A 12,646-nucleotide genomic window follows, 5' to 3' on the forward strand; every position below is an offset into this window, starting at 1 on the left:
GTTGTTGTGGTATTATGGTGTTGAATGCTGAGCTAAAGTCTATGAACAGCATTCTCACATATGAGTCTTTCTTGTCCAGATGAGTTAGGGCTGGGTGGAGGGCAGAGCAGATTGCATCTGGGACCAAAATGAACATTTTGAACCCATTATCAGACTCTATGCTTGTGCCATGGGTTCTGGGTGTCATGGGTCCCATTCACTGGCTCCCACACCCACCTAACCTAAATCCAATAGAACATCTCTAGGGCGTTATGTAGTGGTCCATCCCATGCTGCCAGGATGCACTCAGGCTGTTCAGAGGCTCAGTGATGTCCTGGTGTAAACCCTCAGGACACTATCTACCATCTTATTAGGAGCATGCTCTGATGTTGTCAGACATTCACACATGCACGTGCGGGTCATACAAACTACCGAACATTTAGAGCTGCTGCAATTACATTTTTGTCAAATGCACTAGCCTGCCACATATTTTTTTCACTTTTACTTTGAATTCAGCCCTCAGTGGGTTAATCATTTTCATTTCCATAAAATGATCCAGCATCCTTTCATTCCTAACATGTTACCCTGTCCATATCAGTATAGATATCCAACATAATTGTTTTTCCCATTGAGATCTGATGTGTTTTCAAAGCGTTCCTTTCATTTTTTGAGCAGTATATATATATATATATATATATATATATATATATATATTCTGCAACCTTTTAAGAAACCAAGTCTAGGCACAAGTCCTGAGATCATAGACTTGGTACTCAGAAGACCAATGAACAAGTCACTTGAAATTGATGTTATTACATCTGCAAACATTTATGTGAACAACAATTTTGTGGCATGATCAGGGACACCTAATGTCAACGATGTCTGCAGTTCAAGTATCATCCTTTCAGAAAGATTCTACACGTGGTAACTCTCTGATTGAGATGCAAACTGATTTATACAAAAGAAGCTGCGATATTCTTCTGATATTTCTAGCTGTACCACTCCCAATTGCACGTTACCAAGGACAGAAAAAAGCAATTCTATGAAACCACAAATAATCCAACATGTTGCTTCATTTATTTTAAAAATGGATTATTTACATCCAGAATCTTAGAAACAACGTTACAGGCAGTGTCCTGAGAATATTATGTGCAAACAGACCCATTGGAACACAAAAGCATGATAGGGATTATAGTGGGAATAAAGCCTGCTTCACATTGTATATTCAGTAGTTCACAGTTTCCTGTTATTCACAGTCAGTGTAGAGTGAAAATACATGATTAAACACGACCCTCTAAAACATTTACTGCAAGCGTCATAACCAAAAACCACCTGTCTTCATGTAACAATTCATTTATAGTAGAGCATCCGTTTTTCAGGAGTACTGAGTGTTTGAAATCTTCTTCCACAGTAACGTCTTCAGGTTGTTGAGCACTAGTGAGTGGTGAACCTCCATTTGGCTTGCCAACCCGCTGAGTGTCACACAGGTGCGCAGCTGTTTTTCCAGATCCCCACGAAGGTCTGAAGGCGCTCCAAAAAGCAGATAGTCCTGCAGCAGCACGCACACTTTAGCGAGATTAGGCTGCACAACCTCTGTGTTACACTGCTTCACCAGCCGATCGCAGGTGGCCGTGCAGTCCCGCCCATACGTGCAGTCTGCATTCGTCTCACATCGCCGTCCCTTCAAAAATCCCCGCACAACAGCTTCTGATGCCACGCTGCGAAGGTTGGCCATCTTGCAGTCGTACTTTGAATTGTAGCCAACGTGGTAAGGATTGGCGTCACATATTAGGAAGCTCCCGTAGGAGCCGTGGAAGACCTCTTCCACAAATTCCAGCAGGCCAATGGTGATGCGAGCTCGGCGGGGCCAAGCTGGCGCGAGCCAGTGGTTCAGGCTGGAGCTCAAGGCCTCTGGGACGATAGACTGCAGGGAATTTGGCACCTCGAGCCTGTAGAGTGAGTTGTGGCTTACACGCTCCGTCACATACAAATCTCCACAGAAGCCCAACAGTTTCGGGGTGTGCTCCTTCTCCTGCAGCGCCACCATCAGGAGGAACTCGTTGATCTGGAGGAGAGCCCAGATAGACTTGGCCTCTGCTAGTGACACTTTGCCATCTTGGTTGACATCAGCAAGCGTGATGACTCTGTCCACCAAGGTGCTCAAAGATGACTGTTCACCGAGGTTAACCTGCAGGAAGGAGGTGAATGCATGTTATAAATGTGTTGTAGATACAAATATAAAAAAAACCTTGACAATAAGATCTTGGCCTGTATAAACACGTAACATAAAAAAGATCTCTAGATCTGAGCTCATTTGGATGCACTAATGCATAACCAATGTTTCCTAATAGGCATGTGTAGTTTTCTATTAGCATGTGACTTCTGTGGTGACAGTTGTTCACTGTTATTATAAAATAGTCTATCGGCCTGGAAACCTTAAGGAAACTGTGCAGCATCTCTTTAAATTCATCCATCGAGGTTCCACGTGTGGGTTTGTCAAACAGGCTCATCTCCTGTCGCAGCATGGCGTCGGGCGCTCCGTCAGTTTTCACCGGATCTTCAACGCCACATTTAATTACCACAGGCTTCTCCTTCCACAGTCCATTGTATACCTGCAAATATGAAAATATGACTTTAGTTAGATGAGGAAGAATATGTCCAAAATAGGTCCAGAAGGAATTTTTAAATTTTGTTATGTTTTTTGTTTGAGTGTGTGCCATTCTGTCTGTGAACACAATAGCTGGGAGGGTTATTGGTATTATACAGTTCATGTACTGCTAATACTACAATTCCCAGAATGCTCTGTTGGTGTTTTGGCACGTCAGTCACGACAGGACCCATTAGCACCCTCTCCTCTGTTGACCATAGTCATAGCAACCATGCAAATACTGCCATGCTAACTATCCCAAAATGGCAAAAAGAAAGGCAGAAAACAGGAGCTTTCTGGACAGGTGGGAGAATATGATGAAAATCTGATAAATGATAAAATGATCAAATTTAATTCAGAAGGCTGCAAATACAATTTTTATTTAAGAAATGAATTCCACTGATGTGTTATCTAATTGGAATTTCGATTTTGCATGTGTGCAATATTAAGTTATATATACATTTATATAAGTTATATATATTGTTTAGTATTAAACTTTGCTTGTTCCAGACTCAGTTTTTCAGCAAAACTTGTTTGAGTCCATAAGAAAAGATTCCTTGTTATATTTGGATTATATATTATATTTATCCTGGACCAACACTATTATGATGACACAGGAACAACACCAATATGGTATATCAGATACACCCACTACCCATACAGTCACTGGATGTACCTTGCTAACCAAGATTGCCACTGTTAGCTGGTGACTCAGCTTTAGAGCCAAATATGGAATGGCCCTGAAAAAACCCCAACTGTGTGTGACAATCTAGTGGCTGCAGTATGTTTTTTATAGACATCCTTTAACACTGACAGTCATATCGATACTATAATTAGTATCAAATATGTCAAATCATTTACTTTTTATTTGTTACTACAATTGCTGTTATGTTTTTTTCATGTTCCAGTAAAAATTATGAGGCAATCTATAATAAAATTATTGATTAAATTGAAAAAAAAAACAGATGTGCACTAACATGAATTTGGAAATATATTGTTCTCTCAAAGGCTATTCTTCACGCATGTGTAAGTTGTGAGTGTTTGTTTTACCTGATGTGTGGAGGAGGTGGACATGCAGCGCTGCAGAGTTAGCGTTCTCTGGTCACATAGTGCCTTGCAGGATGAACCTGATATTATGCCTCTTCTATAATGATCACACTGCAGAAACCAAAACAGAAATTGCAGGAAACAGAAATAAGCCTCTATTTATGCATCCAGTACTTGAGCTCTCTATATTTAGCCCTCCAATGTCTGTTTACTTAAAGGGAAAATATCTTTGCTAGAGGTCAGGTGAATCTAACCAGATTTGCCTAACCTGACACACTGTTCTCCATGCTCCTTCTTGCCTTTACGTACCCTTTTGACTTTGAGAGACGTGCATTTCTAACACGTCATTGCAGAGCTTCTACTTTGTGCGTGTCCAGTAGCATTTTAGTGTGGTTGTACTGCTCAGACTGACATAGATCAGGGGCTTCAAACTCACTTTACATTGTGGGCCAGATGCATCCCACTTTGATCTTAAGTGGTCTGGACCAGTGAAATGCTTGAAGTCTGTGTGACTGTGTCTTAAACGTTAAAGTTCAATGTTTCTGTTATGGATTAATGAATCAGAGAGAATGCACGATTTCAACAGGTATGTTTACAGAAAAAAAAGAAAGGCTCATCGAGAAATATGAAGCTTCTTTCAGTTACACTGGATGGTTTCGCTTACCCTTCCTGATGCAAACCGCCCATTTATCCAAGCTTGGGACCGACGCTGGGAATACAATAACTTGTGACCTCCTGAGGCTGGGTCTGTGTCTCTAAATATGGACCTGACACCAGGAAAAACACTAGGACATGTGACTTGGGTTCAGGTGGTTAGTTAGCAATCTCAGTGGAATTCCTGGCTTTTCCCATCCACATACCAGAGGTGTATTGGACTAAAGAAACATTGATCTTGACGACCAGTAAATGAGTCTTAAGTTTATCTTAAACTGCTACATTAGTTTAAAAATTGCATGCTGACTATGAAGTTTTGTACCTTTTATAATTAGCAGACAAGAAAGAAAAAAATCCCATTTCCAGCTATGTCCTTTGAGATTTTTCATGGATATGGAATCAGAGAGTGCCAGTTTTACTTCTTTCCTAGAAGGATGCTATACTTACTCATGTAAAGTGGTGTGCATGAAATTCATCAGAATGGAGTAACCCACTGAGTTATATTCAGTATGTTGTCACAAAGCAGCAAAGAGCCCAGCACCATGTGCAGTTTACCTGACATCACCTGACCGAGGAGACACATTTCTCCCAAGTCCCCAACACAGAACGCAACAGAGGGGAACTAGACATCTGTGGGTCTCACCTCAGCAGCACAAAACTAGTATGGTATGAAATCATTTTCTTCATTTATGTAAATACAAACAGTCACATTTTGTCTGTTATGTGGTTAGTGAAACTGTAGTCAAATGAGCTAAGACCAAACAGCTAAACTGATGTTACAATCCTACAGGTGGGTAGTGGGGTTGTGTCCTGTAAGAGCACCCTGGTACCACAAGTTTAAGACACTGGCCATGCACTCTTCCTCAAAACACAGACCTCGTGTCCCTCTGTTCCACTGTCTTGCCATGTACTTTTTAAAACCTATGAAATTATTATTTATACTGTTGTTTTTATTCTGAATTCTTTAGTTTTTGTCTTGGGAAAAGCAAAAGATCTGCTCTTTCCAGTGATTGTGTTATGATTTGAATTAATGTGATTGTAGTTTTTGTCTTGGTTACCCTGAAAGCTACCTTTATTGTCGTGCAGTAGTTTGGAAAGCCTGTAATCTGTGGTTAGGACTTTACTCACTGCCACAGTCAGTATTTTTATGCCACATTCACAGATATCCCACACTATCAAATTTATCTTGATTTATAGGCTTGAATTCGATTAAACCATGTAACTGAGTTTTATTTAACTCAAAGATAATACTTACGATGACCATGTGGCAAACATGCCCACGGCACAGCTCAGAGTAGGAGGCATACTGCATGTAGACGATCCAGCTGATGACGAGGATGCCCAGCCATGCCAGCAGAAGGTACTTCACTTTAATAGCTGGAAGGCGACTCTGTGGAGGTTGGTAGAAAATGGGCGCATGGCAGGAAGAAAAGAAGTCTAATTAAACCCAGGCTGTGAATGAATGAATGAACAGCTGGTCACCCAACCTTAAGGTGGAATTGAGACACTCAACTACATGAAACTAAGGACTTCCTGATTTTTTGTATTTTGCACATTTATATTTGCAGATTTGTCACACTTGCATGTTTCAGATCATTAAACAATTTCTAATATTAGACAAAGACAAACCGAGGAAATACAAAATGCAGTTTTTAAATGTGGATTTCAATTGTTAAGAGAAAAATACTGTCCAAGCCTCCCTGGATCTGTGCGAGAAAGCAATTACCCCTTAAAACTAATAACTGGCTGTTTCACCCTTGGCAGAAAGAACTGCAATCAGGCGTTTGCCATAACTGGCAATGATTATTTCACAGCACGTCACTGTGGAGAAAACTGAAGAATTGTTTTAATTCAGCCACATTTGAGAGTCTTTGAACATGAATAGCTTGTTGAAGGTCAAAGTTTCTCAATTTTGACTTTAACAAGGCAACTCCAAAGCTACATTTTTTTCTTTTTTCTTTTTGAGCCTTTCACAGGTGCTCTTAAGCTTCAAGGCACGAACCAATGGCTGGAAATTCTCCTTCAGGATTTTCTGGCCGAGAGTAGAATTTATGGTTCCATCACTTATAGAAAGTCGTCCAAGTCCTGGAGCAGCCCCAGACCATCACACTACCACCACCATGTTTGAATATTTATCTCCTTGGAACTCACCAACGGACGCCATTTTTCCTCAATCTCTGATTGTCGAATCAAGAACTTTGACCTTAACTGAGTTAAGTGAGGCCTGCAGTTCTGTTTTTGCTGGTCTGTATTCTTTTGTGACCTCCTGGATGAGTCGCTGATGTGTTCTTGGAGTAATTTTGGTAGGCTGGACACAAGTCCCAAAGCCTTAGAAATAGCTTTACAATGCTTTCCTCAAAGCTTTGACTTTGTTCCTCACCTGTTGTTGTTTCTTTAGATTGTAGCATCTAAATATAGTCGTTTTTTACCTTAATGAATAAAATCATCATTTAAAAAACTGCATTTTGTATTTACTTGGGTTATCTTTGCCTAAAATTAAAAACTGTTGATGGATCTAAAACACTTAAGTCTGAGAAATATGCAAAAAAAAAAAAAAAAAAAAAAAAAAACAAGAACCAAGGGCAAATACTTCTTCATAGCACCGGCATAGGAAATAGTTTAGTAATTGATACTTCTCTCTTTGATTTTCTGTAAATACTGAATAGTTTCCACTCCTAAAAGAAACAAGTAAATTAGAATAGAAGAGACTTCCTATTGTAGATCTAGAGATGTACCAGTATACAGCCAATCACTGGTATTTTTTAGACTGATAAATAAGATGACATTTAGACTGATGTTTGTGTGTTTGTTGTCACATCTCTGTCTAATGTCCAAAATAGAAGATGGAAATGTCTGGGAGAAAAGGGAGGATAAATAAGAAAATAAACAGCAATAAACTGTATCAGAACAATGAGTTAAATTCTTCTTTTAAATATCAACATCAGCCTAGACTTATCACTATTTGTGCATCTCTATTTACTGATTTTTGTATAATGGGCTACAAACAGCAGCTGGGAACCACTGATTTGAATGCTATGCAATAGGATAGCTGCGGGAAGAGCGGGCATCACATGCATTAACACAAAATGTAATGCTACACAAAAGTGTAGTACTAAGCAGAATTAGCATAAGCAGAATGTTTATGATCCAACTTGTACTGTTATTAAATCATGCTTTTACAGTCGTGTATGCACTGCAAACCTGTGAACCCGTGGCTGCAAAATTCTGGGGTATCTAGGTAAACAATGAATGAACCAGCAGCCTGTCACCTGACTATAGGATAACGCAGAGATAACTACCATACATTGCGCTGCACTTGTATTCGTTACGGGGGGTTTCATGCATGCATGTGAAGTGAACTGACGGTTTGGTCAGTGGTCGTGCATGCTGCTGGTGGATAGTTAGTGACAAAAAGACTGACATTGTGCAGTCCCATAGCCTACCTGCAGGCCTTTGGATAAAGGGCAGAACAGCATCAAATGGACCAGTCTCCGCAAAGCCCTGGGCATCATGAGCGACTCTTTTTCGGAGGCAGCAGAGCGAGAAACCAGAGTCCCGTCTGATCACATTCTCGCAGCAAACCACGACACGCGTCGCATATTTACTGGTTATTACAACGAGCTGCTTTTCGAGCTGTTTTCTTCTCTTTGCTTGCCTTGATCACAGCGTGTGTTTTCAATAGAAATCATTCAGCCGCTCAAAAAATATGATGAAGAGTGTGTCCTTGAAGCTGAGCGATATTTCAGCTCCATCGGGGCCACAGAACGACCGACGCGGCCCAGAATCAGAGAGATCCTCAGCTATGATCCCCGATATTTTCCGAATATTAGACCAGCAGCACCTTCACCGTCCAATCAGATCAAAGAAGGCATCAGTGTGACAAAGAAATAAGCGCTGCTTGGACCCGACGAGCGCACAGCCTCAGTTTCCCAGAGACTCGCTGCTGCGCATCTTAAAGGGAGAGGCGTCAGAGCTGACGGGATTTTATCTGCCGACGGGAAATCTTACCGCGCCTCCTTCCTTGCAACCTGCGGCTGACAAATTGAAGGAAAGCCCCGAGAAGGGATAGTGCTGTCCATACTGCATTTTGCATTTTTGGAGGTGCGTGTCAGGTTACCTCGTAGGGTTAAAATGAGTTTATGCGTACATCACAAGTCATGGCATAGATTTCCTGCCGAAGGGATAAGATGATAGAAACAAAGATTCGATCCATTCATGCTAGGCTTGATCCAAAACCAATAACGGTGTTGGTATCGGCACTATCGTTATTTGGATTGCTTGGCTCACCTCTACTGAGGGGATTCAATGACTCTTTCATATTGTGGAGGGCATGGCATGGATCCACTTGTCGCTTTTTGTGCTGCATGAATCCAGAACTTGTAGTGAAACCTCCTCAAAGAAAACCAAAGTCAAAAGAATTGATTTCTTTGCAGTGGGTAGAGCTAAAGTGCTAAAATCACTACCTGCCAGAAGAACAGGTGGATCATCTAAGTGTGGTCTGGGTGAAAAAACAGTGGAAGCAACTCTCAGAGGTGGGGAAATGACATTTGCTGCCGAACCATAACATAACTGAACAAAGAGCAGGCAATCTTTCCTACATAACGCAAAACCTTTCTGATCTTGCCTCAAGTTCAGCACTGATCCCACATTAGTCTGTGTGCAGTCATTTTTGCCCCGTGTGCTACACTTCACACTGAGCCACTTCAATGCATGATGACATTTGCTTTCCTTGTTTTTTACTACAATGAATTCTATTTAATTTTGCAGTCTTTTGCTAGTGCTCCTAATTTTTACATACCTCTCTAATTAAGTCTTTTCATCAGTAATTCTTTGAACTTTGTTTGTTTTGCTCTTCCCTATTAAGCTATATTGTTTTTAAAACAGACATTTTACAACTTTCAGGAAAATAATTTTATTTCATGTCAATTTATTTTATTACATTTTCTGTTTCATGCATGTCAAATTCTACACCAGCTAAGTAGTCAAGTAAAAGCTCCCATTACATATTTTCCGTTTGTAAATGTGAGCAAACAGGAAAGGAAATCATCATTTCCTAGGGAATGGATCGACACACACAAACACTTGCCTTTATCATATGATCATCAGAGTGATTTGATTGTGGGAAAAGCTGATATAGCACTCACCACAAATGCAATTGCCAAAGTAATCTTTCATATGTGATTACGCGCAACGAGGACATTACGCTTCATATGCACGTAATCAAAATGAAAAATACAACTGAAAAAACAATGTCTTCAACAGTTAAGCAAAAGAAAAACAAACTAATGGAAGTAAGGCGGATGAAATGCTCGAACAGGAAATCAAGAAATGAAGAGAGAGCAAGCTGAATGGAGGAGTCAGGTGGTGAGGAATCGTTAGAGCTCCTGGAAATAACATCGTCTCCAACCCTGAGGCACACTGGGTAGTCACCTGCGAAGACAAATCATGTAGGAGTTTGTTTATGTCCATTTCAAGTTTCAACAAGCATTTCATCACTTCTCAGGTTGCAAAAAACCTGTATGTTGTACTTCACAAAGGGAAAATGTTTGTCTCTTTGGTGGTTGGTGGCTGGAGGTTATTGGTTGCTGTTAAGTGAAATTGGCTGCAAAGAGGGTTGTGCAAAAAACCCCTCCTTGCGACTGTTTTGGCTAATTACCAAAGCAATAGGCTACCCGTAGTTTTTGTGAAAGACACAAAGAGCAGTAAGGAAACTGTGACAAGTGAAACACAAACTAGAAACAGAAAGTATTCCCCTTCAAAGTAAAAGCTGTGCCTTACTGCAGCAACTGACACATTTCACTAACACACTTTTACTTTGAAGGTGAGTGTTTTCTGTTTCTAGTTTGTTTCACTTTTCACAGTTCACTGCTGCTTAGTGAGTACTAGGTGTTTGCAAACAAGTTGGCATCTTGCACGCAAACAAACTACTGGCAACTGACATAACCTGCTAGCAACTGAAGCAAATTTCACCCAGCAACTATTCACAGAATAGAGACATTTCCCTCACTAGTGCTGGTTGGATGATCTGATATCCTCGTGTTGGTGTTGTTCCCACATCATCATAATAAATGTTGTTCCAGGTTCAACATTGCAAGTGACCAATCACATTGTTGTGACATCATACTTTTGCAAGCCAAGCGATTCATTCATTTATGAAATTCCAGTGTTGCAAGCACAATATCTATAATTCTTATCGTTTATTAACCCTCTGGGGTCGCCAGCGCATCCGGCGACCCCAGAGGGTTAAAGAACAGTATCCTGAAATGTAAAGAATTCAAATTGCTGGATCGGCTTCGTGTTGGTTACCCAGGGGGTTTATCAGTGTGACTGAAGCCTAAGATGATGCAGACATTTGGACTCCTAGTCCCACTATGTCACAGGGTCAAGAAATGTTGGACAGCAATGCCTCAATGGGCAGACTGAATGAGAGCAAAAGTATTAATTCGTACCTTCCTGAAGCCAAGCCGCTGCTGCTCCACAAGCGTGTCTGAACCATTAAAGTGCAAACCTTGACATCTATATAATGGAAACATTCACATTGACATTTGAATCCAATTAACTGTAAAGGCAATTCAAAATTGTATGCCAAAAACTGTCATGTAGTCCTCTTTGTCATTTATGGACAATGAGGACTACATACATACATTTGTTACATTCAAAATATATTCATTATATACTAAGTAGCCACTTTGTTAGATACACAGCTATAAATCTGACTGAATGTATCCATAATGAGACCATGTATACAAAAAATAAGCTTTAGAAAGGTAGAGTTGTTAAATTGATTTAAATAGCACACAACTACTGACTGGCAGGAACACAACACCTTCATGGTAGATTGAGAGTAAGTATCTGGCCCGGTTCCATACCCAAAGCCCACGAAAGAGTGGATTTGAGCTATCGAGAGCCCGTTACTTTCTGCCGACTTACTGCGCAACAGAGGCACTGGAGCCAGGGTTGCGTCTCAAGGGGCAATAAAGAGTCAAAAGCTTTTTAACAAAACCTGTTACCATCCTGTGAACGGCCTTCACTTCAGCTCAACCGCCTTCATCTGCATGAAGGTAAAGCAATGGCACCTCTTCTCTCCTCATATTTATCTATATAAACAAAAAAAAAATAAAATAAAATAAGATATGCTTCATTTATCCCAGATCTGCAAAATTCTTGTATCACAGCAGTTAAAAAATTAAGTTGGACACAACATACATAAAACAAATATGAAACAACACACGAAACTATTCCATTTAAAATCACAGCGATGCAAATATTTTTACATACCAATGGAAGTTTTTCGTTGGTTCATTAAAATCTGTTTTCCAAGAGCTGGACGGTACATCTGCAAATAAGAAATAAGTCATTCGTTCAAATGACAATTAGCTGAAACATTTTTGGTGAGTATTTATTTATTAATTTTTTAGTTCATTTCATAACTTCCTTGACTAACAAATGTTAGTCACTTACCGTTAATGTACAGGAAGATTACAAGCCTGGGCTAGTGTTAAAATCCCTATCTCCTACCACTCTTCTCCATCATACTAACCTGATAAAAAAAAAAAAAAACACTTACCCTGACCAGCCCCCTCTGTCTGTGGCCTTAACGTTTTCGTTCCTCTTAGTAAGACTCATGTGAACATTTGCCTCGCCTTCAAAAAGTTGACTGGAAGAACTTACACACAAAAAAGCGGAACTTATTTAAATTATTTATTTAAACAGTAACTTATTTAATATGTTACTGTTACCCATACATCTAGTTACAGTTTCACAAGAATTGTGAGACCGACAAGCCCGCCATCAGCTGCAAAAGGACGAGCCCTACATATCGTATGAGTTCGAATCTCAGACACTCATTTTATTTTACCCCGATTAGCTTAAAAATCTTACTTCAGCAAACAAAATAATGCTTACTTAGCAGAATCAAACGATGGCAATTAAGCTTTAAAGTAATAATGTGGAATGCATTTGGGATAAAGGCTGCAAGTTGTATTAGAGTGTAGGATTTGTGTTTCACAGCGTGCGAGAAAAATAACCGACTTTAAACAGCAGTAATGATATAAGTAATAAGGCTTTGAAAGGAAATAAGCTTTGCTATTGTGATTGCTCTTGACGTCTCCAACAGTCAGTCTGCAGGTTTGTTAAACATGTCGGCGCTCGCGAGCGTCAGCCTGAAACTGCTTGTTGCGGACCGCGGTTACAAACAACCGAACAACTGAAATATGACTGTATATGCAGGAACACGTCGACCGTTGTGGTAGTACATCATAAAATGCAAGCTAATAAACTTCTTCCCACTCACATACACCCACTCACCGTTTTGACGTG

General features: G+C 40.2%; 1 protein-coding gene and 1 non-coding gene across 2 annotated transcripts; both read right to left on the reverse strand.

Moving 5' to 3' along the window:
- Nucleotides 1-1,034: 1,034 nt before the first annotated feature.
- Nucleotides 1,035-8,305, reverse strand: dipk1b (divergent protein kinase domain 1B). The gene is made up of 5 exons (XM_004549840.4): nt 7,771-8,305; nt 5,583-5,717; nt 3,677-3,784; nt 2,415-2,591; nt 1,035-2,167 (listed from the first exon to the last, which is right to left on the reverse strand). The coding sequence occupies exons 1-5, from the start codon at nt 7,837-7,839 to the stop codon at nt 1,355-1,357; spliced, it is 1,302 nt and encodes a 433-aa protein (XP_004549897.3). The 5' UTR covers nt 7,840-8,305; the 3' UTR covers nt 1,035-1,354.
- A 918-nt stretch (nt 8,306-9,223) lies between these two features.
- On the reverse strand, nt 9,224-12,626 carry LOC101476525 (uncharacterized). The gene is made up of 5 exons (XR_013099536.1): nt 11,895-12,626; nt 11,606-11,663; nt 11,338-11,424; nt 10,777-10,843; nt 9,224-9,757 (listed from the first exon to the last, which is right to left on the reverse strand). It is a non-coding gene; the product is annotated as an uncharacterized LOC101476525 (transcript).
- Between the last annotated feature and the right edge of the window lie 20 nt (nt 12,627-12,646).

This window comes from Maylandia zebra, linkage group LG7 (assembly GCF_041146795.1).
Source record: "Maylandia zebra isolate NMK-2024a linkage group LG7, Mzebra_GT3a, whole genome shotgun sequence".
Taxonomy (NCBI): domain Eukaryota; kingdom Metazoa; phylum Chordata; class Actinopteri; order Cichliformes; family Cichlidae; genus Maylandia; species Maylandia zebra.

Excerpts from the sequence above, each read along its gene's own strand:
- dipk1b (XM_004549840.4), bottom strand. The coding sequence starts at position 7,839 with ATGATGCCCAGGGCTTTGCGGAGACTGGTCCATTTGATGCTGTTCTGC. Across the intron at positions 3,785-5,582 it reads ATGTTTGCCACATGGTCATC|TGTGATCATTATAGAAGAGG; the intron begins GTAAGTATTATC and ends TGGTTTCTGCAG. Across the intron at positions 2,168-2,414 it reads TGCTGCACAGTTTCCTTAAG|GTTAACCTCGGTGAACAGTC; the intron begins GTTTCCAGGCCG and ends TCCTTCCTGCAG.